Source organism: Neomonachus schauinslandi, chromosome 3 (genome assembly GCF_002201575.2).
Source record: "Neomonachus schauinslandi chromosome 3, ASM220157v2, whole genome shotgun sequence".
Classification (NCBI taxonomy): Eukaryota; Metazoa; Chordata; class Mammalia; order Carnivora; family Phocidae; genus Neomonachus; species Neomonachus schauinslandi.
Genome location: NC_058405.1, coordinates 81,305,315 through 81,326,809, shown reverse-complemented (window position 1 = coordinate 81,326,809; position 21,495 = coordinate 81,305,315). Strand labels below are relative to the sequence as shown.

Here is a 21,495-nt window from a genome sequence, read left to right as displayed (position 1 = left end):
AAACTGACAGAAATGAAGGGAGAAATACATAATTCAACAATAATAGAGGTTTCAACATCCAACTTTCAGCAATGGATAAAACAACTGTACAGAATATCAAGCAAATAGAAGACTTGAACAACACTACAAACCGACATCTATAGAACATACCACCCAACAATAGAGTATACATTCTTCTCAAGTGCACATGGGACATTTTCTAGGATAGACCCTATGTTAGTCCATAAAACAAACTTCAGTAAACTTAAAAGGAGATAAAAATAATACAAAGCATGTTCTTTGACCACATGGAATAAAATTAGAAATCAGTAACTGTAAATGTAGGAAACTCACAAATATGTGGAAATTAAACAACACACTCCTAAAGTAACCAGTGTGTCAAAGAATAGATGAGAAGAAAAATAAAAAAATACTTTGAGATAAATGAAAATGAAGACAAAATTTGCCAAAACCTATGGGACAGAGCTAAAGCATGCCTACAGGGAAATTTATAGCTACAAATACCTATATTAAAGAAAGAAGAAAGATCTCAAGTCAACAACCAAACTTGTATCTCATGACACCAGAAAAAGAAGTGCAAAACCTAAAGCAAGCAGAGGGAAGGAAATAATAAAGGTTAGAGTAGAAATCATTACAGAAAAAATAAAGAACAGAAATATAGAAAAACAGAAATAGAGAACAGAGAAAGAATAGAGAAAATAAAAGAAACCAAATGCTGGTTCTTAGAAAAGATCAACAAAAATGACAGACTTTGAGCTGAAGAAAGAAGACTCAAGAAGAAGAGGACCAAGAAGAAAAAAGAGGACTCAAATTACTAGAATAAAAAAAAAAAGGGGGACATTACTTCTGACCCTACAGAAATAAAAATGATTATAAAGAAATACTATGAATGATTGTACACCAAGCATTTAGATGACTTAGATGAAATGGACAAATTTCTAGGAAGACACAACTGTCAAAACTCACTCAAGTAGAAGTAGGCAATCTGAATAGACCTCTAACAAGTGAAGAGATTGTGTCAGTAATCATAAGACTACCTACAAAGAAGAGCCCAGATCCTAGTGGCTTCATCCCTGAATTCTACCAAACATTGAAAAAAGAATTAATACCAATTCTTTACAAACTACTGCAAAAGTAGAAGAGGAGGGAACATTTCTCAACTCATTTTATGAGGCCAATAGTACCCTGATACCAAAACTGACAAAGACATTATAAGAAAACTACAGACCAATATCTCTTATGGATATGCATAATAAAATAAAATACTAGTAAACCAAATTCAGCAAAATATAAAGAGAATTCTATATCTTAACCAAGATATCCCAGAAATGCAAGGGTGGATTAACATCTGAAAATCAATTAATGTAATATACCACATGAATAGAATAAAGAACAAAATTTTCATGATTATCTCAATAGACACAGGAAAGCACTGACAAAATTCAGTACCCTTTCATGATTAAAAAAACAACCAACCAACCAACCAAACAAAGAAAAAGCTGAACAACTCAACAAATTAGCAATAGAAGGTAACTTTACCTGATAAAGGGCATCTATGAAAAACCCACAGCTAATATCATACTTAATGGTGAAGATGGGATACTTTACCTCTAAGATCAGGAACACTCTTGCCATTTCTATTCAACTGTACTGTACAGGAGCTTTAATCAGGACAGTGAGGCAAGGAAAAGAAATAAAAGACATCCAGATTGGAAAACTATTTCTATTTACAGATGACACAACACTGTATGTAGAAAATCTTAAGGAATCCATAAAAAAACTATTAGAACTAATAAATGAGTTCAGCAAAGTTTCAGGATACAAGATCAATATACAAAAATCAATTGTATTTCTATATACTTTATATACTTCCAATGAAAATTAAAAAACTTTCATTCATAAAGCAACAAAAAAGAGTAAAACTCTTAGGAATGAATTTTGCAATAGAAGTACAGCTTGTATTCTGAACAAAATGAAACATAGTTGAAAGAAATAAACGAAGATCTAAATAAATGGGGGAAAAAATCCCATGTTTGTGGATCAGGAAATTCAACATTGTTTTGTTTTGTTTTTATTATGTTCAATTAGCCAACATATAGTACATCATTAGTTTTTTTTTTTTAAAGACTATTTATTTATTTGACAGGGAGAGAGACAGCAAGAGAGGGAACACAAGCAGGGGGTAGTGGGAGAGGGAGAAGCAGGCTTCCTGCTGAGCAGGGAGCCCGATGCGGGTCTGGTGTAAGGTGGTATATCATTGTTTTGATTTGTATTTGTCTGATGGCTAGTGATGTGGAACATTTTTTCATGTGTTTGTTAGTCATTTGTATGTCTTCTTTGGAGAAGTGTCTGTTCATGTCTTCTGCCCGTTTCTTGACTGGATTATTTGTTTTTTGGGTGTTGAGTTTGATAGGTTCTTTACAGATCTTGGATACCAGCCCTTTATCTGTAATGTCATTTGCAAATATCTTCTCCCATTCCATGGGTTGCCTCTTAGTTTTGTTGACTATTTTCTTTTATCTTGATGAAGTCCCAATAGTTCATTTGTGCTTTTGCTTCCCTTGCCTTTAGAGACATGTCTTGAAAGAAGTCACTGTGGCCAATGTCGAAGAGGTTACTGCCTATGTTCCCCTCTAGGATTTTGATGGATTCCTGTCTCATATTTAGGTTTTTCATCCGAAATTCAACATTGTTAAGATAGCAATACTCTCCAAACTTATCTATAGATTCAACACAATCCTCATGAGAATCCTAGCTGATTTCTTTGTAGAAATTGATACCTGATTCTAACATTCATATGGAATTGCCAGAGACTCAGAATAGCCTAGACATTCCTTAAAATGAAGGGTAAAGGAGGGGAAAGACTCCACTTCCCAATTTCAAAACTTACTACAGAGCAATGGTAAACAAGACAGTGTGGTACTGGCACAAGGGTAGACACAGATCAGTAGAATACAATTGACAGTACAGGAATAAATCCATGCATCTATGATGAACTTCCAAGGGTACGAAGACCATTCAAAGGGGAAAGAATAGTCTTTTCAACAAATAGTGCTGGGACAACTGGATACCCACATGCAAACGAACTCAACTAAAAAACCTAAATGTAAGAGCTAAAAGTATAAAGCTCTAAGGAAAAAACAGGGGCAAATCTTCATGACCTTGGATTGGGCAAAGGATTCTTAGACATGATATCAAAAGCACAGGCAACAAAAGAAAAAAACGACATCAAATTTAAAAAAAACTTCTGTGCTTCAAAGGACACCATCAAGAAAATGAAAAGACAAACCACAGAATAGGAGAAAGAAAATATTTATAAATCATTTATCTGATAATGGATGTGTATCCAGTATATAAAGAACACTTACAACTCAATAAAAAAAAGACAAATATCCCATTAAAACACAAACTGATGGCTACCAGAGGGGAGGTAGGTGGGAGAATGTGTGAAATAGGTGATAGGGATCAAGGAATGCACTTGTGATGAGCACTGGGTGTTGTATGGAAGTATTAAATCACTAAGTTGTACACTTGAAATTCATATTACACTGTATGTTAACTAACTGGAATTTAAACAAAAACTTTAAAAAATGAGGAAAAGATCTGAATAGACATTTCTCCAAAGAAGATCTATAAATGGCTGATAAATACATAAAAAGGGAAATGCAAATCAAAATCATAGTGAGATACCACTTTACACCCACTAGTTTGAATAGAATCAAAAAGTCAGATAACAAGTGTGGGTTAGGATGTGGTTGTTGGAGAAATTGCACTGGTGGTGGGAATGTAAAGTGGGGCAGCTGCTTTAGAACACAGTTTAGCAGTTCTTCAAATGATTCAACATAGAGTTAACATCTGACCCACCAGTTATACTCTAATGTATATGGATGAAACCATATGTCTTCACTAAAACTTGTACATGAATTTTTATAGCAGCATTATTCATAATAGCCAGAAGTTGGAAACAAGCCAAATGTCCACCAGCAGATGAACAGATAAACAAATTGTGGTACAGTTATACAATGGAATATTACTCAGTCATCAAAAGGAATGATACATGTGACAACACAGATGAACCTTGAAAACATTATTCTAAGTGAAAAAAGCCAGTCACAAAAGACCAGGTCTTATATGATTCCATTCACATGAAAATCCAGAATAGGGAAATTTGTGATGTATGTGAATAGACTAAAAATCTGAATTGTATACTTTAAATGGGTGAATTGTATGGTATGTGAACTATATCTTGATAAAGCTGTTTAAAAAATAGAGAGAAATTCAGCCACAAGATACAGTAAAGATATAACTGGCCTGAAGAAAGAAGTGACCCATAACTTTGAAATAGCAATGCAGCCAGAAAGCATGTAGGGAAATGCCTGGTAGAACCCTGCCAACCCTTCCTAAGTCATAGGCATGGGCTCTGGAGGTGCAGAGGGCTTTATGTGATGCTGTGTGCATCTCATGTGCTGGCGACTTGAAGAGTTGTATCTGGCTCTGCTGGCTCCACCAAGAGAGGAGTGGATGTGGAGCAATTTATCCTGGGCACCAACTTGTGGGGCAGAGGGTGGCATGCTCCCACATCAGGCTAATTCTTGGCTACTCCTCCAGACATAGAAAAGAAATACTGGCAAGAGGCAAAGCTTTCAGCTGGAACTGTTTACAGCTCCCTCCAAGGTGACTGAACTTGTGATACATGTTATAGGAAAGCTTAACTTTTCACTTCCTGCTCAGCTGTGTTTAAAGGATTTTAACAGGAACCTATAACAGTCTCTTAAAGGGTGCTGTCTCCAGTGCTACGTGATAACAAGCCCTTGCTGGCGAAGGACTGATGTCTGTAAGGATAAGCCAATAGAGAAATTTCACCTAAAGAAAAACTACTAGTCAAAAGAAATGCAGATGAATTTGGAAATGAATTTATAAAACATGAAAAGGAGAAAATTTTTACAAAATTCTCTATTTTCTGTTTTTAACAAGCTTCTAGAGGATACTGGAAAGATTTAATGGAGATTAAAAGTGTGATCATTGAATCACAAATCCCAATGAAGGTAATTAACAGATAAACCCAGAAAAACAAAGAAGAAAAAAAAAAGCCTAAGAAATTCTCCCAGAACTAAGAGGAAAAAGGGGTAAAAAAAATGAAAATGATGAGAGAGGTTCCAAGGATAAAACTGGAAATATAATCTATAGAAAGTAGAAATCTCAGAAGTTTGGAACAGAACAGTTGGAGTAGAAGCAATAATTAAAGAAAAGAAGGCTTTTCTAAGGTAAATTGCAGAGACCCAAGCCCATATTAACTTGACCTTCATATTAACCTTCATATTAACCCAATGAAATGGGAAAGCAGGAATTATCACTCCGTTTTTGAATAATAAAGGAATCTGAAGTACAGAGAAACAGAGGGGTGTGCCCAATTTCTCATCCCCATATCAAGTGCAGCTAGAGCCAGAGCCCTGAACCTCCGGACCAGTGTTCTTGATATGCAAACATACCAGGACAAATGTGTGACTGAGGTTTTTTAACTTCTTATTCTGTAATAAATTCACCTGTCAATTAACTCAAATGAACTTCTGAAATAATAGGACTATGTGATTATTAAGCTTTGGCTTTGTAAGAAAGTTCTAACTTCAAGGGTCAAAATCAGCCTTGAGGATTATTGCTGGAAAAATGCTACTCTAACCCATTATGGACCCTTCCATGAGCCTCTAAATAATCCCATGACTTAATGAAGAGCTATGTTAGAAATATCTTTTTGTTTCCCTTGAAAAGATTCTTTCATCATTTGAAAATACCTTTTCATGACTTTTCTCATTGTGAACTTAAGATCACAACCATACCTGGGAAAGAATAAAAGTCCATTGCATGATGCAGCATAAGCACATACATTTGCTAATGGAAAACAATAATGTCCACCAGCTAATCAGAGTAGTCATTTCCCCCAGGACCAGCACCCAGTATGCACTGAGTTGGATTCAAAGCTCAGGACTCAGGTCTACATCAGAGTTGACCTTCCTCAGGATGGCATATGCCATACTCTGATGTTCAGAGCCTGGTCCCTCTGCTCCTATCATCTTTTGCCTTGAATGCCAGTCCTGTTCCCACTCCCCAGGCCTTGGCACAGTACATGTTTGACAGGTGTATCTAGTTTGCCCTTTTTAATCCTGTCTAGGGCTTTACCATTCTCTATCCTTCATAAACACCGTATTTGGCTTCCCCCTCTAGCCAGCTTTCAGACAGTAATGTTGCCATCTAATATAATCTGCACCCGCTCAAGACCTAACACCTGTCCTCCCACCAGAAGCCCTTGAGCATTTTCAGCATATCCAGCCTATCCTGGGTTAGGTCTAGGACAGGTGGTGGCTGTGTACAACGATGCCCTATCCTGGCTCTCCCTGGGGCCCAGCTTCCTTCTGGCACAAAGGCCAGCCCTTTTATGACCAAATATGTGATGTGAGGCTGTTTGCTATAGATTTGGGAAATGGACTCACAGAAGTGGCCATAAAACTAGAGGAAGAGGCTTGTCCCTCAGAAGGGAAAACACTCAAGTTACATTCTAGATTAGGAGACAACTCTCTGTGATTATTTCTTCTGCAAATTATATCCTATTACAAGACCCAAGAGGTGGTCATTAGTTCTGCTTAAAATAAACAAAGAGAGACAGGTTTGGGGATTCAATAATGGAGTCTTCTCCCATCCAAGAATTCCCTTTTTCAGGGTGCTAGGGACCCCTTCCTAATTGAAGGGATAAGAGACACTGGTTTATCTGTCTCACCTTTAAGCTACTTCTGCCAGACAAACATAGCAGTCAACAACACTCTCTCACTTCTTGTCCTTCTTTCCAGGACATCAGAGTATAAAATAGAAGAGAGAGGCACATAACTCACCAGTGTCAGGTATGTACTCTGGCCAGCCCATGCAGTTCAATTCTGTTGGGGCACTCTGGGAGAATGGATGACTTCTTCTAGCGAGACTCAAAGACTCTGGAGAGGTAACGGTCATCTTCCTCCAGCACTGGGAGAGGAGGAAAGAGGCAGAGAGTAAATGAAGAAAAGAGATGATATGCTGTCATTGCTACATCATACCTTTTCATTATCCAGGATCTTTGCTATGAGTAGGGCACATTGCCAAAATGCACACAGCTTCAGGAGGTTCTGTTCACATCAAAATCCATGAGAAAATAAACCCCACAAAACTTCTCCCACAGTCTACAACCTATGTGGCCATATGTGGTAATTCTGGCAGAATAGGTTGTCATTCAACAATATAAAGTGAGGACTATTGAGAAAGTCTCCAAAACCCAAATCTCCCCCAGCTGCTCAGTCACACAGCCCAACAGTTCTCCAAAAGCATAACTGTTAGTTTTAACCAAAGCATTTTCTTCTAGGAGTGCTTAATTAAAATTCAACTCATAAAGTCCCTAACATATCATAATTATGAGATAGACTTTACCTTTCAAACTGTAAGGACCAGTGATGCTAGGGTCTTGGGAAGACAAGGGATACTGTCCCTTTCTTTATCATCATCCAGAGATAAAATTGGCCCCTTCCAGTTTTATCTACTTTGTAAAGTTATTGTATTAACTTAAAAATTTTGGTATGTATTCAAATAAATGTTGTTCCCTTTCCTTTTCTTTTGTACCCCTCACATGATTAAGCAAGTGTGCTTAGAAAATTCTTTTGTTGTTCCTGGGATATCCTGTGGTCTGAACTCAGCAGCAGCAGCTTGAAATGGTATGGATAAAAAGGACTCCAAAAGAAGCCCTCTCTGGTCTGAAGAGAAGGAAAAGGGGCCCCTAAAGAGTATGAACAAATGGGGTAAATCTTCTCTGTTGTTCTCCTCCCACCCCAGATTTCCAGGACATTCCATTATAGTATGGCAGTGTTGGCCAGGTAGGCACATAAAACTCTGAGGAAGGGGAATCCTTTATGACCTGAGGAACTGTGGTCCCAAGAGCATGGGATGGCAGGAGAATCCTGTTTCATTTTTCTCTCTCTATCCTCCTGCCACTTGGCTCAAGAGGCAGAGAGAATTGCAGGAAGTGTATCACAAAGTGGGAAAACAAAAGCCAGCTTTCTTGCAAAAAAAACCCCCAGGAATGTGGGGGCTCCTGGGACCAAGAAGTGTCTGGAAGAATGCAGAGAAGAAGGAACTCAAGAAAATTATCCCAAAAAGTTGTTTATAAGCTCTTGGACTTACCCCCAAACTATGCATGGGTAGATCTGACCCTAAACAGAATACTAAAGTCTTTGAGAACTGGACTATGGAATAGAACATTTTACAGGTCCCAGACTGGTCACTGAGTGATCCACATTATCCAAATAACACTGAAAACACCTTGAAAACTGAACTGACGTAAGAAACATAGCCTCTGAAGGTCAGTAAGAACTTGTAATCTAAATTGGATTCAACTGCCTGAAAAATGTACTAGTCATTGTTCTCCATAGCAACTAAACAAGGCCCAGAGTCTCATAACATAGTATTCAAAATGTCCAAGATATTATTCAAAATTACTTAATATATAAACAACTATGAAAATCTCAATAAAGTTTAAGGGAAAGGAGAACTGACAGATCTCAACACCAATATGACATGGTTGTTGAAATTATCATAGATTTTAAAGCAGCTCATATAACCATGCTCTAAGAAGTAAGGGTGAACACTCTTGGAATGAATGGAAAATAACATCAGGGAGATATAGCTGAACAACACAGGTTTGACCTGCACAGGTGTGCTTATATGTGGCTTTATTATTTTTTTTAAAGATTTTTATTTATTTGAGACAGAGAGAGAGAGCACAAGCAGTGGGGAGGGGCAGAGGGAGAAGCAGGCTCCCTGCTGATCAGGGAGTCCGATGCAGGGCTCGATCCCAGGACCCTGAGATCACGACCTGAGCTGAAGGCAGATACCAAACCAACTGAGCCACCCAGATACCGCCTTATATGTGAATTTAAAAAAAAATAACTACAATACTGTAAATGTATTTTCTCTTCCTTATGAGTCTCTTAATAACATTTTCTTTTCTCTAGCTTACTTTAAGAATAAAGTATGTAATACATATGACATAAATAATATGTGTTAATTGACTACTTATCAGCAAGGCTTCTGGTCAACAGTATGCTATTAGTAAATTTTGCGGGCATCAAAAGTTATGTGGATTTTTGACTGTGTGGGGGGTTGGCACCCCAATTCCTGTATTGCTCAAGGGTCAAATATAGATGAAATAAAGAATGCAATGGAAACATTAGAACTCAGAAATATAATAACTGAAATAAAAAATTCATGGTGTAGTTCAATTACAAAATAAAATGATTGAGGAAAGAATCAGAAAACTCAGTAGCTTAAAAGAAATTATCCAGTCTGAAGAACAGAGAGGAAAACATATTGGAAAAAATAAACAGAGCTGCAGGGACCTGTAGGACAACAACAAATATGTAACATTCTGCCATCAGAGACCTAGAAGAAGAGGAAGTGTGGTGCAGAACAATATCAAGAAATTTCTGGAAAGATTGTAAATGTGGTGAAAAACCTTAATTTATAGTACAAGAAGCTCAGCAAACTTCAAACAGGAAAACCTGAGAAAATCAATGCCCAACACACTGTAATCGAACTACTGAGACTAGAGACAATGAAAAAATCTTGTAAGTAGCCAGAAACTAACAACAAATCATATATATAAGGGAACAATCATTCAAATGACTATAGATTTCTCATGGAAGCCAGAAAGAAGTGGAACACTACTTTTTAAATGCAGCACCGTCAACCTAGAATTCTATATCCAACAAAAAAATACTTTAGAGAAGAAGGTGAAATAAATATATTCTTACATGAAGAAAACAAAGAAAATTCATAGCTAGCAGACCTGCTCTGAAGACAATTTGAAGATCTTCATGCAAAGGAAAATTGTAGCAGAGGGAAACTTCAAAATTCAGGAACTGAAGGAAGAGCAATAGAAATAGAATATATAGGTAAGTGTAACAGGCTATTTTTCCCCTCTAAGTTCTTTAAAGTATGTGTGACAGTTAAAAGCAAAAATTACATTATTGTCTGATGAGGTTTTCAATATATGCAGATGGCACATGACAACTACAGCATTAAGGGGGGACTAAAGGGGCCTATATGGTGGGAGGTTTCATGTTTTACTTAAAGTAGTAAAATAACCAGTTATAAAAAGTGGACTATGAAAAGTTAAAGATGCATATTAATCCCTACAGTGGCTATTAAGAAAAAAAACACATAACAATCTATAGTGTAAAAAACTCAACAGGTAAGTTAAAATTAAAAACTAAGAAGTACCCAAATAATCCAAAAGACAGTAAAAGGAAACAGAGCAATGAATCAGAGGAACAAGCAGAGAAGATGGTATATCTAAATCCAAACACATCAGTAATTACACTAAATTTAAATACTCAGAACACATAATTAAAGAGATTTTCAAAATGGATTAAAGAAAAAAATCCTCACAATATGCTATCATAAGAAATCCACTTTCAAAATAATGATGAAGGTGGGTAAAAAGTAAAAGGATGGAACACATATGCCACACAAACACTAATCAAAAGAAAACTTGAGACGTTACACTAATATCAGACACGACAGACTTCAGAGTAAGGAAAATTACCAGAGATACAAGAGGACTTTATACACATAACAAGAGGGTGAATTCATCAAGAAGACAAGACAACCCTAAAGAGGTATGCATCTAATCACAGACCTTCAAAATATATGAGGCAAGACCTGATACAATTTACACTTGATCTTAGCCAAAAGGCTGAGAAGCGATAAAACCTGATACAATTTAAAGGAGAACTAGAATTATGGTTGGGTACTTTAACACTTCTACCACGGTAATCAATAGGAAAAAAAAAAAAAACAGCAAGGGGACAGGTGAAGGGGACAACACCATCCACCAACTGGAACTGACAATTACACAGTAGTCCATCCAACAATCACAGAATATGCATTGTTTTCAAGTGCACACGGAATATTCACTGAGAGACTATATCCTTGGTGATCATGATAATAGTAACAGTAACAACAACAAGTTTAAAAGGATTGAAATCATATAGAATATGCTTCTCTGACCGAAATGGAATTACACTAGAAATCAGTGATAGAAAGGTAATTGGAGAGTCTTCACCTCCTTAGAAATTAAGCAACATACTTCAAAATAATCCAGGTAGTAAAGCGACTACACTTTAAGAACCGTGATCCAGTGTTCCGATTCCTTCAACATATGTTTTTATTCCTAGGTTCTGATTCTTTCAAGCTATACTGTATTATTCTTCATCATGCTGTTTTGGTAATCATACCTGTAATGTATCTTATTGTGTTTACTTGTAGAAACTATCAGAGCATTATTTGACTCAACTAGTATATAATCTCCACTTCCTATTAAATTATCAGAATTCTCTCTTAGGCCCCCAAACCTGTTAAAATCACAGAATCTCAGACTTAGAATTCCCTAGAAATCTACTTTAATCTTGGTTAAGAGGAAATGGACCCTGTACATGTTTACATGGAGGCCAAATCACATCTGATTTTTAAAAACAGGCATGTAAGCTGTTGACTATATCATTTTCACAAAACTTTTTATCAAGCCATCTTTCATATGGATTACTAAAACATTCTCCTAAATCTTCTCTCCTTGCTCCACACCAGATCTGTCATGCCACTCCCCTATTAAAGCCCTAAGAGACTGTCAAGATTGACTGACATGGGCCAAGTTTTTCACATTCTGTCCTCTAGCCACTACAACAACCCCTGTTTTCTGCCTTTCTAAGGCATCAAGGACCTACCACTCACTACCCCTGATACTCCATGAATTCCATACTACCATGCTCTTAAAAAAACTATAGAGGTATAATTGACATATAACATCATGTTGATTTCAGGTATACAACATAATGATTTGATATTTATATACATTGCAAAGTGATCGCTGCATAAATCTAGTTACCATCTGTCTCCATACAAAGATCATTTTAGGATTTACTTTCTTGGAAAATTTCAAGTATGTGCTATAATATTATTGACTATAGTCACCATGCTGAATATTATATCCCATGACTTATTTATTTTATTACTGGAAGTTTGTACCTGTTGGCCCCCTTTACCTGTTTTGCCTGCTTTCCACCACTTCCCCTCAGCAACCACCAATTCTGTTTTCTGTACCTATGAGTTTTGTTTTGTTCTTTAGATTCCACATATAAGTGAAATTATACAGTATTTATATTTCTATGTCTGACTTACTTTGTTTAGCATAATTCCCTTAAGGTCCATCCATGTTGTCACAAATGGCAAGATGTCATTTTCTTTTATGGCTAAGTAATATTCCACTGTGTATTTATATCTAGTTTTGTTCTTTTTCAAGATAGCTTTGGCTATTCTTTTATGGTTCCATACAAATTTTAGGATTTGTTTGGTTCTAGTTCTGTGAAAAATACCCTATGTTTATTGCAGTGTTACTTATAATAGCCAAGATATGGAAATAACCCGTTTCCATTGATAGATGAATGGATAAAGAAGATACTGTATACAATGCAATTGAATACAATGTTTCTGTGAAAAATGCCATTGGAATTTTGATAGTGATTGCATTGAATCTGTAGATTGCTTTGGGTAATATGGACATTTAACAATATTAATTCTTCCAATCCACAAGCATGGTATATCTTTCCATTTATTTGTGTCTTTTTTATTTCTTTTATTAATGTTGTATAATTTAGTGTACAGGTCTTTCACCTCCTTGGTTAAATTATTCCTAGAGATTTAGTTCTTTTTGATGCAATTGTAAATGTGATTGTTTTCTCAATTTCTCTTTCTGATAGTTTGTTTTAAGTATATAGAATGCAACCAACTTTTTTAAATATTGATATTGTGCCCTGCAACTTTACTGAATATTTATTCTAACAGTTTTTTTGGTGGAGTCTTTAGGGCTTTCTATATATATAATACCATGTTGCCTGCAAAAAGTGAGTTTTATTTTTCCTTTCTGATTTATATATCTTCTATTTCTCTCTTGCCTAATTTCTCTGGCTAGGACTTCCAGTACTATGGTGAATAAAAGTAGTGACAGTGGGTAGCCTAGTCTTGTTGGCTGATCTTAGAAAGCTTTCAGCTTTTCACCATTGAGTATGATATTAGCTGTGGGCTTGTCCTATATGGTCTCTATTATGGTAAGGCATGTTCCTTCTATACCCCAATGGTTTGCCAATTTTGAACCATCCTCACATCCTTGGAATAAATCTCACTTGATCATGGTGTATGATCCTTTTAATGTATTGTGATATTTGGTTTGCTTCAATACTTTATTGGAGATTTTTACATCTTTGTTCATTAGGGATATTGGCATGTAATTTTCCTTTCTTATGGTGTTTTTGGTTTGGGGATCAGGGAAATGCTGGCTTTGTAAAATGAGTTTGGAAGTATTCCCTTCTCTTTAATTTTTTGGAAGATTTTGGAAAGGATAGGTATTAAATCTTCTTTGGATGTTTGGTGGAATTCACCAGCAAAGCTCTCTGGTCTTGAATTTTTGTTTGTGGGAGGGTTTTGATTACTGTTCAATCTCCTTACTAATAATCAGTCTATTCAAATTTTCTATTTCTTCACGGTTCATTCTTGAAAGACTGCATATTTCTAGGAATTTATCTATTTCTCCTAGGTTGTCCAATTTGTTGGTGTATAAATGTTCATAGTAGTCTCCTATGATCGTTTGTATTTCTGTGGTATCAGTTGCAATGTCTCTTTCATGTATTGATTTGAGCCCTCTTTTTTTTTTCTTGGTGAGCCCAGCTAATCGTTTGTCAGTTTTGTTTATCTGTTTAGAGAACCAGCCCTTAGTTTCATTGATCTTTTCTACTGTCTTTTAGTCTCTATTTCTGCTGTGATTTTTATTATTTCTTCCCTCCTAGTAATTTTGTACTTCATTTGTTCTTTTCCTAATTCCTTCAGGTATATAGTTTGATTGTTCATTTGAGATTATTCTTGTTTTTTGAAGTAGGCCTGTTTTGCTATGAAGTTCCCTCTTAGAACCACTTTTCCTGTATCCCACAGATTTTGGAATGTTGTGTTTCCATTTTTATTTGTCTTGAGGTATTTTTTAATTTTCTTTTGTTGTGTAGTCACTGATTATTTGTGATTTTTCCAGTTTTCTTCTTTGAATTGATGTCTAGTCGCCTACCATTGTGGTCAGAAAAGAAGCTTGATATGATTTCATTCTTCTTAAACTTATTGAGACTTGTTTTGTGGCCTAACCTGTGATCTATCCTGGAGAATGTTCTATGTACACTTGTGAAGAATGTGTATTCTGCTGCTTTTGGGTGGAATTTACAATGGGTATATGAATACAGCCCCACAAGCTGTTCTATATATATCTGTTAAGTCCATCATGTGCAGTTTTTGTTGAAGGCCTTCAACAAATGTTTGAATTTTTCCTTATTGATTTTGTTCAGGTGACCTATCCATTCATGTAAGTGCGGGGTTAAAGTCTCTGACCATTATTGTATTGCTGTCAATTTCTCCCTTTAGGTCTGTTAATATTTGCTTTATATATTTTGGTACTACTGTGCTGCATATATACATATATATCATCCTATATATATAACAGTCTATTTTAAGTTGACAGCAATTTAAGTTTGAATCCATTGTAAATCTACATTTTACTCCCCACCAACATCATTTTTGATATCTCATTTTACATATTTTTTCATATCCCTTAACTAAGTACTGTATATTAATTTTCCTATTTTTGTCTTTTAACCTTCATACTAGCTTTATAAGTGGCTAATAAGGCTATTAGCCTTTACCTTTACTATATATTTAAATTTACTATTGTGATTTTTACTTTCATATATTTTCTTGTTACTAAATAGTGCCTTTTCTTTTCAGCTCAAAGAAGTCTCATTTATCCTTCTTATAAGGCCACTTTAGTGGTGATAGGCTTGTGTACCTTTTGTTTGTCTGAAAAACTTTATTTCTTCTTAAATTCTGAATGATAACCTTGCTGGGTAGAATAGTCTTGGTTGAAAGTTTTTTTTTCTCTCTCAGAACTTTCAATATATATTGCCACTGTCTTTGGAACTGCAAAGTTCTTGCTGAGGAATCTGGGGATAGTCTTATGGGGATTCCCCTGTACAAAACAAGTTGTTTTTCTCTTGTTGGCATTAAGACTCTCTCTTTAACTTTTGACATTTTAACTGTAATGTGTCTTGATGTGGATATTTTTGGATTCATCTTTTTGAGAACTTTGTAGGCTTCCTGGATCTGGATGTCTGTTTCTTTTCCCAGATTATAGGAAGTTTTCAGTCATTATTTCTTGAAATAAGTTTTCTGCTTCTTTCTCTCTCTGTTCTCCTTCTGGGACCCTTGTAATGTGAATGTTATCCCACTTGATGTTGTTCCACAGATCCCTTAAACTATCTTCACTTTTTAAAATTTTTTGTTTGTTTTTACTGCTCTGTTTGGGTGAGTTCCACTGCCCTGCTTTCTAGATCACTGATTCTTTAGATTCAGTCTGCTGTTGAACCCCTCTAGTGTGTTTTTCAATTCAGTTCAGTGTTCTTCAGCTCTGTGACTTCTGTTTGGTACTTTCTTATATTTTCTATCTCCTTAAGTTCTCATTTTGTTCATTTATTCTTCTCCCAAGTTTAGTGAGCATCTTTATGACCATTACTTTGAATTCTTTAACAGGTAGATTACTTACATCTTTTTCACTGAGGTCTTTTTGAGGTTTTATCTTCTTCTTTTGCTTGGAACATACTCTTCTATTTCCTCATTGTGTTTGACTCTCTGTATTTGCTTCTATGTATTATGCAAAAGAGGTACCTCTACCAGTCTTGAAGGAGTGGCTTTGTGTAGGTGATGAAATTTATTATTTAATCATGCCCTAAATCTTGGTTGGCTACTTGACTTGGCTGTCTAAGTAGTTTGACTTATTCTTGATAGGTCCCCATTGTTGAAGGTGCACCAAGACCTGTCATGATCCAAGGAGAGGGATCTCAGCACCTAGTTTCAGGCTGATTGGAAGTCTGACCCTCAGGCAGTAGCTTTCAAAGTATGTAAATATATACAGTCTTGTGGGGCTGTAATCATATACCCTGCTGGCCCTCATAGTCCCAACTATCTCTTGCTCCTCCAGCAGATGTTTAAGATTAGCAAATGGATCCCCTTCATGTGTAGTATAGATGGTTTTCAAACTGCTGATTTTGCACTTGTTCCTGGGGCAAGTGAGACTGCATTTAAGTCCCTTAAAAGAAGTATCTCCATTTCCTATAGGCCTTTGGGTCGCTTGGATGTAAGCCCCATTGGTTGTCTAAGCCTGACGTTTTGGGGGCTCATCTCTCTGGTGCAGGTTCCAAGGTTTGGGTGCTTGATGTGGGGCACAAACCCCTCCCTTCTTTGAGAGAAACTCTGGACTTGTGAGGTCCCTTCCTATTGGGTGTCACTGTTTCTGGGGTGGGGATTTTGGAGAGATTATGTTTCTGCCTCTCCTACTCATCTCCATGTGGTCTTTTTATCCTTTGTTGTGGAGGAGCATTTCAGCTAGTTTTCAGTTCTTTTTTTCAGAGGGAATTGTTTCACATGTAGCTATAGATTTGCTGTGCACAGGAGGAAGTAAGTTCAGGTTCTTACACCACCATCTTGGACTGACTCCCCTTAACATGCCCTCGATTTTGCTATTCTCTCTGCTTGAAATGCCTTCCCCAGTGAAATTTTATCATTTCTTCAGGCAAGTATCTCTCTGTCTGCAAGGTATTTTCCATGATCCCTCCAAAGAGAATCACCCACATCTCCTTTCTGTTAACAGTATTTTGTTGATATAACTACAACATCTGTATTGCAGTATATATCTCTATGGTTTTATGTACACTGAATTAAAATATACATTTTATTACTGTGTTGGCACTCTAGCTAGACTGTAAGCTTCCTGAGGAAAGAGACTGTCTTCATGTTTTATCCTAACATATGGCTCAGAGTCAAGCTCATTGTTCAGGAAGGGGTTGATAGAGAGGAAGGGAATAGCTTTCATTAAGCACTTTATATGTGTCTGGTATGTACTGCACAATTTGTTCATCATTTCTAATTTAATTCCTACAACAAACCAACAAGATAGAAAGATGTTAATATCTCCATTTTACAGATGAGGAAACTGAGGCTCAGAGAGGTTAAGCAATGTTAGGTGCCCCAAATCTGCTTAATACTGGGCTATCCTTTTTGAAAGAAAACTGTATTTCCATATATTTCCACTGCTTCACTTCCTCCACTTTCCTCACTTCATTCCTCACGCAGCTGTTCTGACTTCTGCCCACACCTCTATACCCACACTACTTTACAAAGCTCAATAATTAAGTTCATACTGTGAAATCCAGTGAGTCACTTTCAGTGCTTTCTGCTGCATTTGACATTGCTGACCATTCTACTGTTTCTGTTCTATTTTCCTTTTCTCCTGGCTTTCCTTCCTTTGTAATGATTCATGTTGGTGTTCTGCGTTCTGTCTCCTCCTTTTCTGCTAGAATATATACTTTCCATGGCTTTTTAATCTCCATTTTAGCCATGACCTTTCCCCTAAGCTTTAGATCCATAATTCCAACACTGATTCCTGAATATATCCATTTGAATGAGCCACAGGCACCTCTGACTGAACTAGTACCAAATCATTCTTATTATTCTACCCCTTTCTTTACACCTCAGGTCCTCCTATGTTTCCTTTCTCAGGGAATGCTAGTACTATTCATCTACGCAGTTGTTTAGCTGAAATTCAAGGAAACATTAGATTCTTCCCTTTTTATCATCTCTCACATCCAATAATAACTAAATCGACAGATTTTATCTCTTAAACATATCTCTAACCTTCTCCTAGAGAGGACATATGACATGGTGGTTAAAACATGGGCTCTGGAGCCAGACTTTTTAGGTTTGAATTGTACCCCTGCTACCTGCTAATTATGTGATCTTGGGCAAACTGCTTACTTTTTTATGCCTTTATTTTCTCACTAGAAAAATGAAAATAACATTAATACTTGCAAATAATGGCATCTGTAGGATGAATATGTTATTTCATTTGAATCACTTAGTGGCTGTCACATAGACCATGCTTGATAAGTACTAGAACAATTTTTATTATTTTATTCTGGCTACCACCTAATTTAGGTCCTCATATCTTATTATGTCTCCCCCAGATTCATCCTCTACTCTGCTTCCTATTTAAAATGTGCAATTGCTAGCATCAAGTGCCCATATTGCTTCTGCACTTAAAAGCCTTCGGTGGCTCCCACCTCACATAGTGGCCAGAGGACAAACTATAAGCTTTTCATCTAGAATGCTCTGTGACCCAGCCCTGACCTAATCCTCTGTTTCATCTCCTGCCACTCCCCCTCATACCTGATATACTAGTTAAGCCAACTTCTTAAAGTTTCCACCATATCTTTGTGCTAAGGTTGTTCTCTCTGCCCTAATAGCCTTCTTGCATTCCTTTCTTTCCTAAGAAACCTACACATCTTTCAGGACTCAGCCCAGGGGACATCTACATTGCCAGGCTGGCTTCAGCATCCCTGCTGTGACCCCCTGGGGTCCTTGCATTCCTCTATTGTACTGCTTTGATTTTTACATCCTCACCACCCAGAACAATGCCTAGTATGTTAGTGCTCCATACATTATTTTTTAAAATTAAATGTATGTTGAATAAATAAGACTAATATTCACTTTAATCAAGATATTTTCAATATCTAGCTTATAGGCCTTTTAAGTAGGTAAAATATAGTGCCTTGATAAACACCTGGACAACATCCTGTCAGAATGGATAAAAGAGTCCAAAACCTAGGTAATTCTGTAAATTCAGTCTGGTCGGGAATGAGACTGCATCATCCAGGAAAAAGGTTTTTATTATAAAGATAGTAAATGAGTCACAACTGAATATGACTACTTTATATCCACACATCCCCATGCTTTCCTGCATACCCGTTTGCTGGAGCTGTGGTTTTCTAATTACAGTTGATTCTCATTATTTGTGCTACATATATTTTATAAAGCCTTTGAAAACACTGAATTAGCAAATACTGAGTCATTGCTCCTGGGAGAAATAGTGAGGTGTCTGTGAGCCTCTAGTCACAACATTTTTGTCAGGCAAAACAGTATTTGCATTACATAGTTTCATTTGTCAACATCCTTATAAAATAAGCTAGTCTTATTAGCACTAAAAATCTGCTCTTCCACATAACCCTTTTCTTGTATAATACTCAGCTGGTGTTTAAATTTTTTTTTCTTGAAGCCCCCTCATCGTTAGAACCTGCCTCACCTGCAACTTTAATGTTTCTTATACCATATTGTCCTTTGAAACAGGTGAGCCAGGCAGCACTAGCCAGAGAGGTTTAACATTTTCCTGACCCTGGGTAATGTGACCATAAATTTCCTCGGCTTTCAGTCCTACAACATGGTGCCCACTACACTTTTTTATGGTTCATCATCTCAGGCATCCACATTTTAGCTGCTTTTTCCATCTTTTCCATATTTGTAGCATACACTATAGCTGCTACCTTAGCACTTTCTAGAATGACTTTATATACAGATCAGTGAATTTCCACTTCCTTTTTTCTGAATGTACCACATTATTAATTCATTAACACTGACTTCATGGCCACTAGCAGTAGAGCTCATGCCTGAACAAAGCTTATCCAACAAATGTATTTTCTCTGTAAGGCAACCAGAGATTTCTTGTGCTTAGGAACACTAGACATCACTTCAGCACTATGTTTGGAAGTCATTTTTTTTTTTTAAGATTTTATTTATTTATTTGACAGAGAGAGAGACACAGTGAGAGAGGGAACACAAGTAGGGGGAGTGGGAGAGGGAGCAGCAGGCTTCCCGCTGAGCAGGGAGCCCGATGCGGGGCTCGATCCCAGGACCCTGGGATCATGACCTGAGCCGAAGGCAGACACTTAATGACTGAGCCACCCAGGCACCCCTGTTTGGAAGTCATTTTAAGCAGGAAAATCACCAATAAAAAGCACAAAAATGCCAAAAACATGGTACTAAATAGGCCACGAAAAGGACATTTGTTTAGTAAAAGAGCTTAAACATGAACAAGAGCATTGCCTTGTTCAACCTGAGCTGAGAACCTGGCACTGAGTGACTCAAATATTTGCTGCTTTGCACATGTTTGTGAATGACTGCCCAAGGGCCTTGAGTACTGAATTTGGGGTTACAAATAAATTTTAGTGCGTAGGTGAATTCACAAATATGGAATCTGTGAATAATAAGGAACTATTTAGTTTCATGCTTTATAGATTCCTCATCAAAATTAATGGCAAATCACTCTTTGTTAGAATAGCATGGAGGAAAGCATTCTTAGCCTACACTGAGTCACCAGACACCAAGGGCACTGAAGAGTGAGGAGGGGCTTTCTGAGATGCTGGGTGCTGGAGGCAAAGATACTCTGTGGGAGCACCAGGGTCCTCACTGCTTTTAAGTCTTACACAAGAATGTGCCTGTTGGTGGGAACCTTTAAACTGAAATGCATTGACTGTTAAAGTGAGTTCCTCCCCAGTGGTGATATAAATCTTACACATGAAAAAATGGTAGTGTATCAAGAACTGAACTATTTCCTCAGATTCAGTAGGACTCGGATTCATACTCCTCTTCAGACAGTGATATAGTGATTCTGGCAGGTGCAACTTCCATTGGGAATTGAGAAGCCAAGGAAGTGCCACACTAAATATGCTGCATCTGTTTCTGCCCTACATGGTTACACAGCTTCCAACATTATTTTTTTACATATTAGCTAATTAAAACAAGAATTTACAAATAAAAATATGTGGTTTCATCTCATCATCTATAACCTATGTAAAACAATGCAAATAGAAAGAGAAAAGGCTTTGGAGACACACAAATAGGGTATCTATTTGTATGCCAATGTATGACCTTAAAATTTGGCAAGTTTCTTAGTGTCTCTGAATCTCAGCTTCTTCATCTGTAAAACAGGGCACATAGTAACCAACTCACAAGACTGTTGTTATAATAAAACTGTTTAGATTCATGGGTTGACTTGTTGCAACCATTTGATATGGCTAGTTTGCCGTGGCACCTGCATCAAAATATTCACTTCAAAATATAAAATACTTTAAATTTGTAAGTAGTATGTTCAACTTGTATCTCTGAACTTTATTCATGTATAACTGTCTCCTATACTCTCACTTCCCATCCTGAGAATTATGGTCAGATGGTAAAAGTACTTTGTAAAAAGTGACCTTATATAATGCACTATCCCCATTTCTAAATCTTACCCCATTCTCCCTTCCATTCCCAGCTATAGGTTTGCATATTCCCTGGTGTGGTATTTTGTGAGATCCTAAAGTGTTTGGCTGTTCCATTTATGTTGTTGTCTAGATGTACTATCTGATAAAATCTCAAATAAATTTGTTACTCATATGCCCAAAAGAGCAAACAGCAGACCTGAGGCTGTTATCTTTACTGGGGCCTCTGTGCAAGGTTGGTTCTTAGCTGGCA

General features: G+C 36.8%; 1 protein-coding gene across 1 annotated transcript in view; it reads right to left on the bottom strand.

Annotated features, from left to right (window-relative positions):
- ARHGEF4 (Rho guanine nucleotide exchange factor 4) overlaps positions 1-21,495 on the bottom strand; it is a 121,729-nt gene that overhangs the window by 90,959 nt on the left and 9,275 nt on the right. Inside the window, exon 2 of the mRNA XM_044913238.1 lies at positions 6,882-7,008. Coding sequence (XP_044769173.1) covers positions 6,882-7,008 — 127 coding nt within the window. The remainder of the gene's footprint in view (positions 1-6,881; positions 7,009-21,495) is intronic.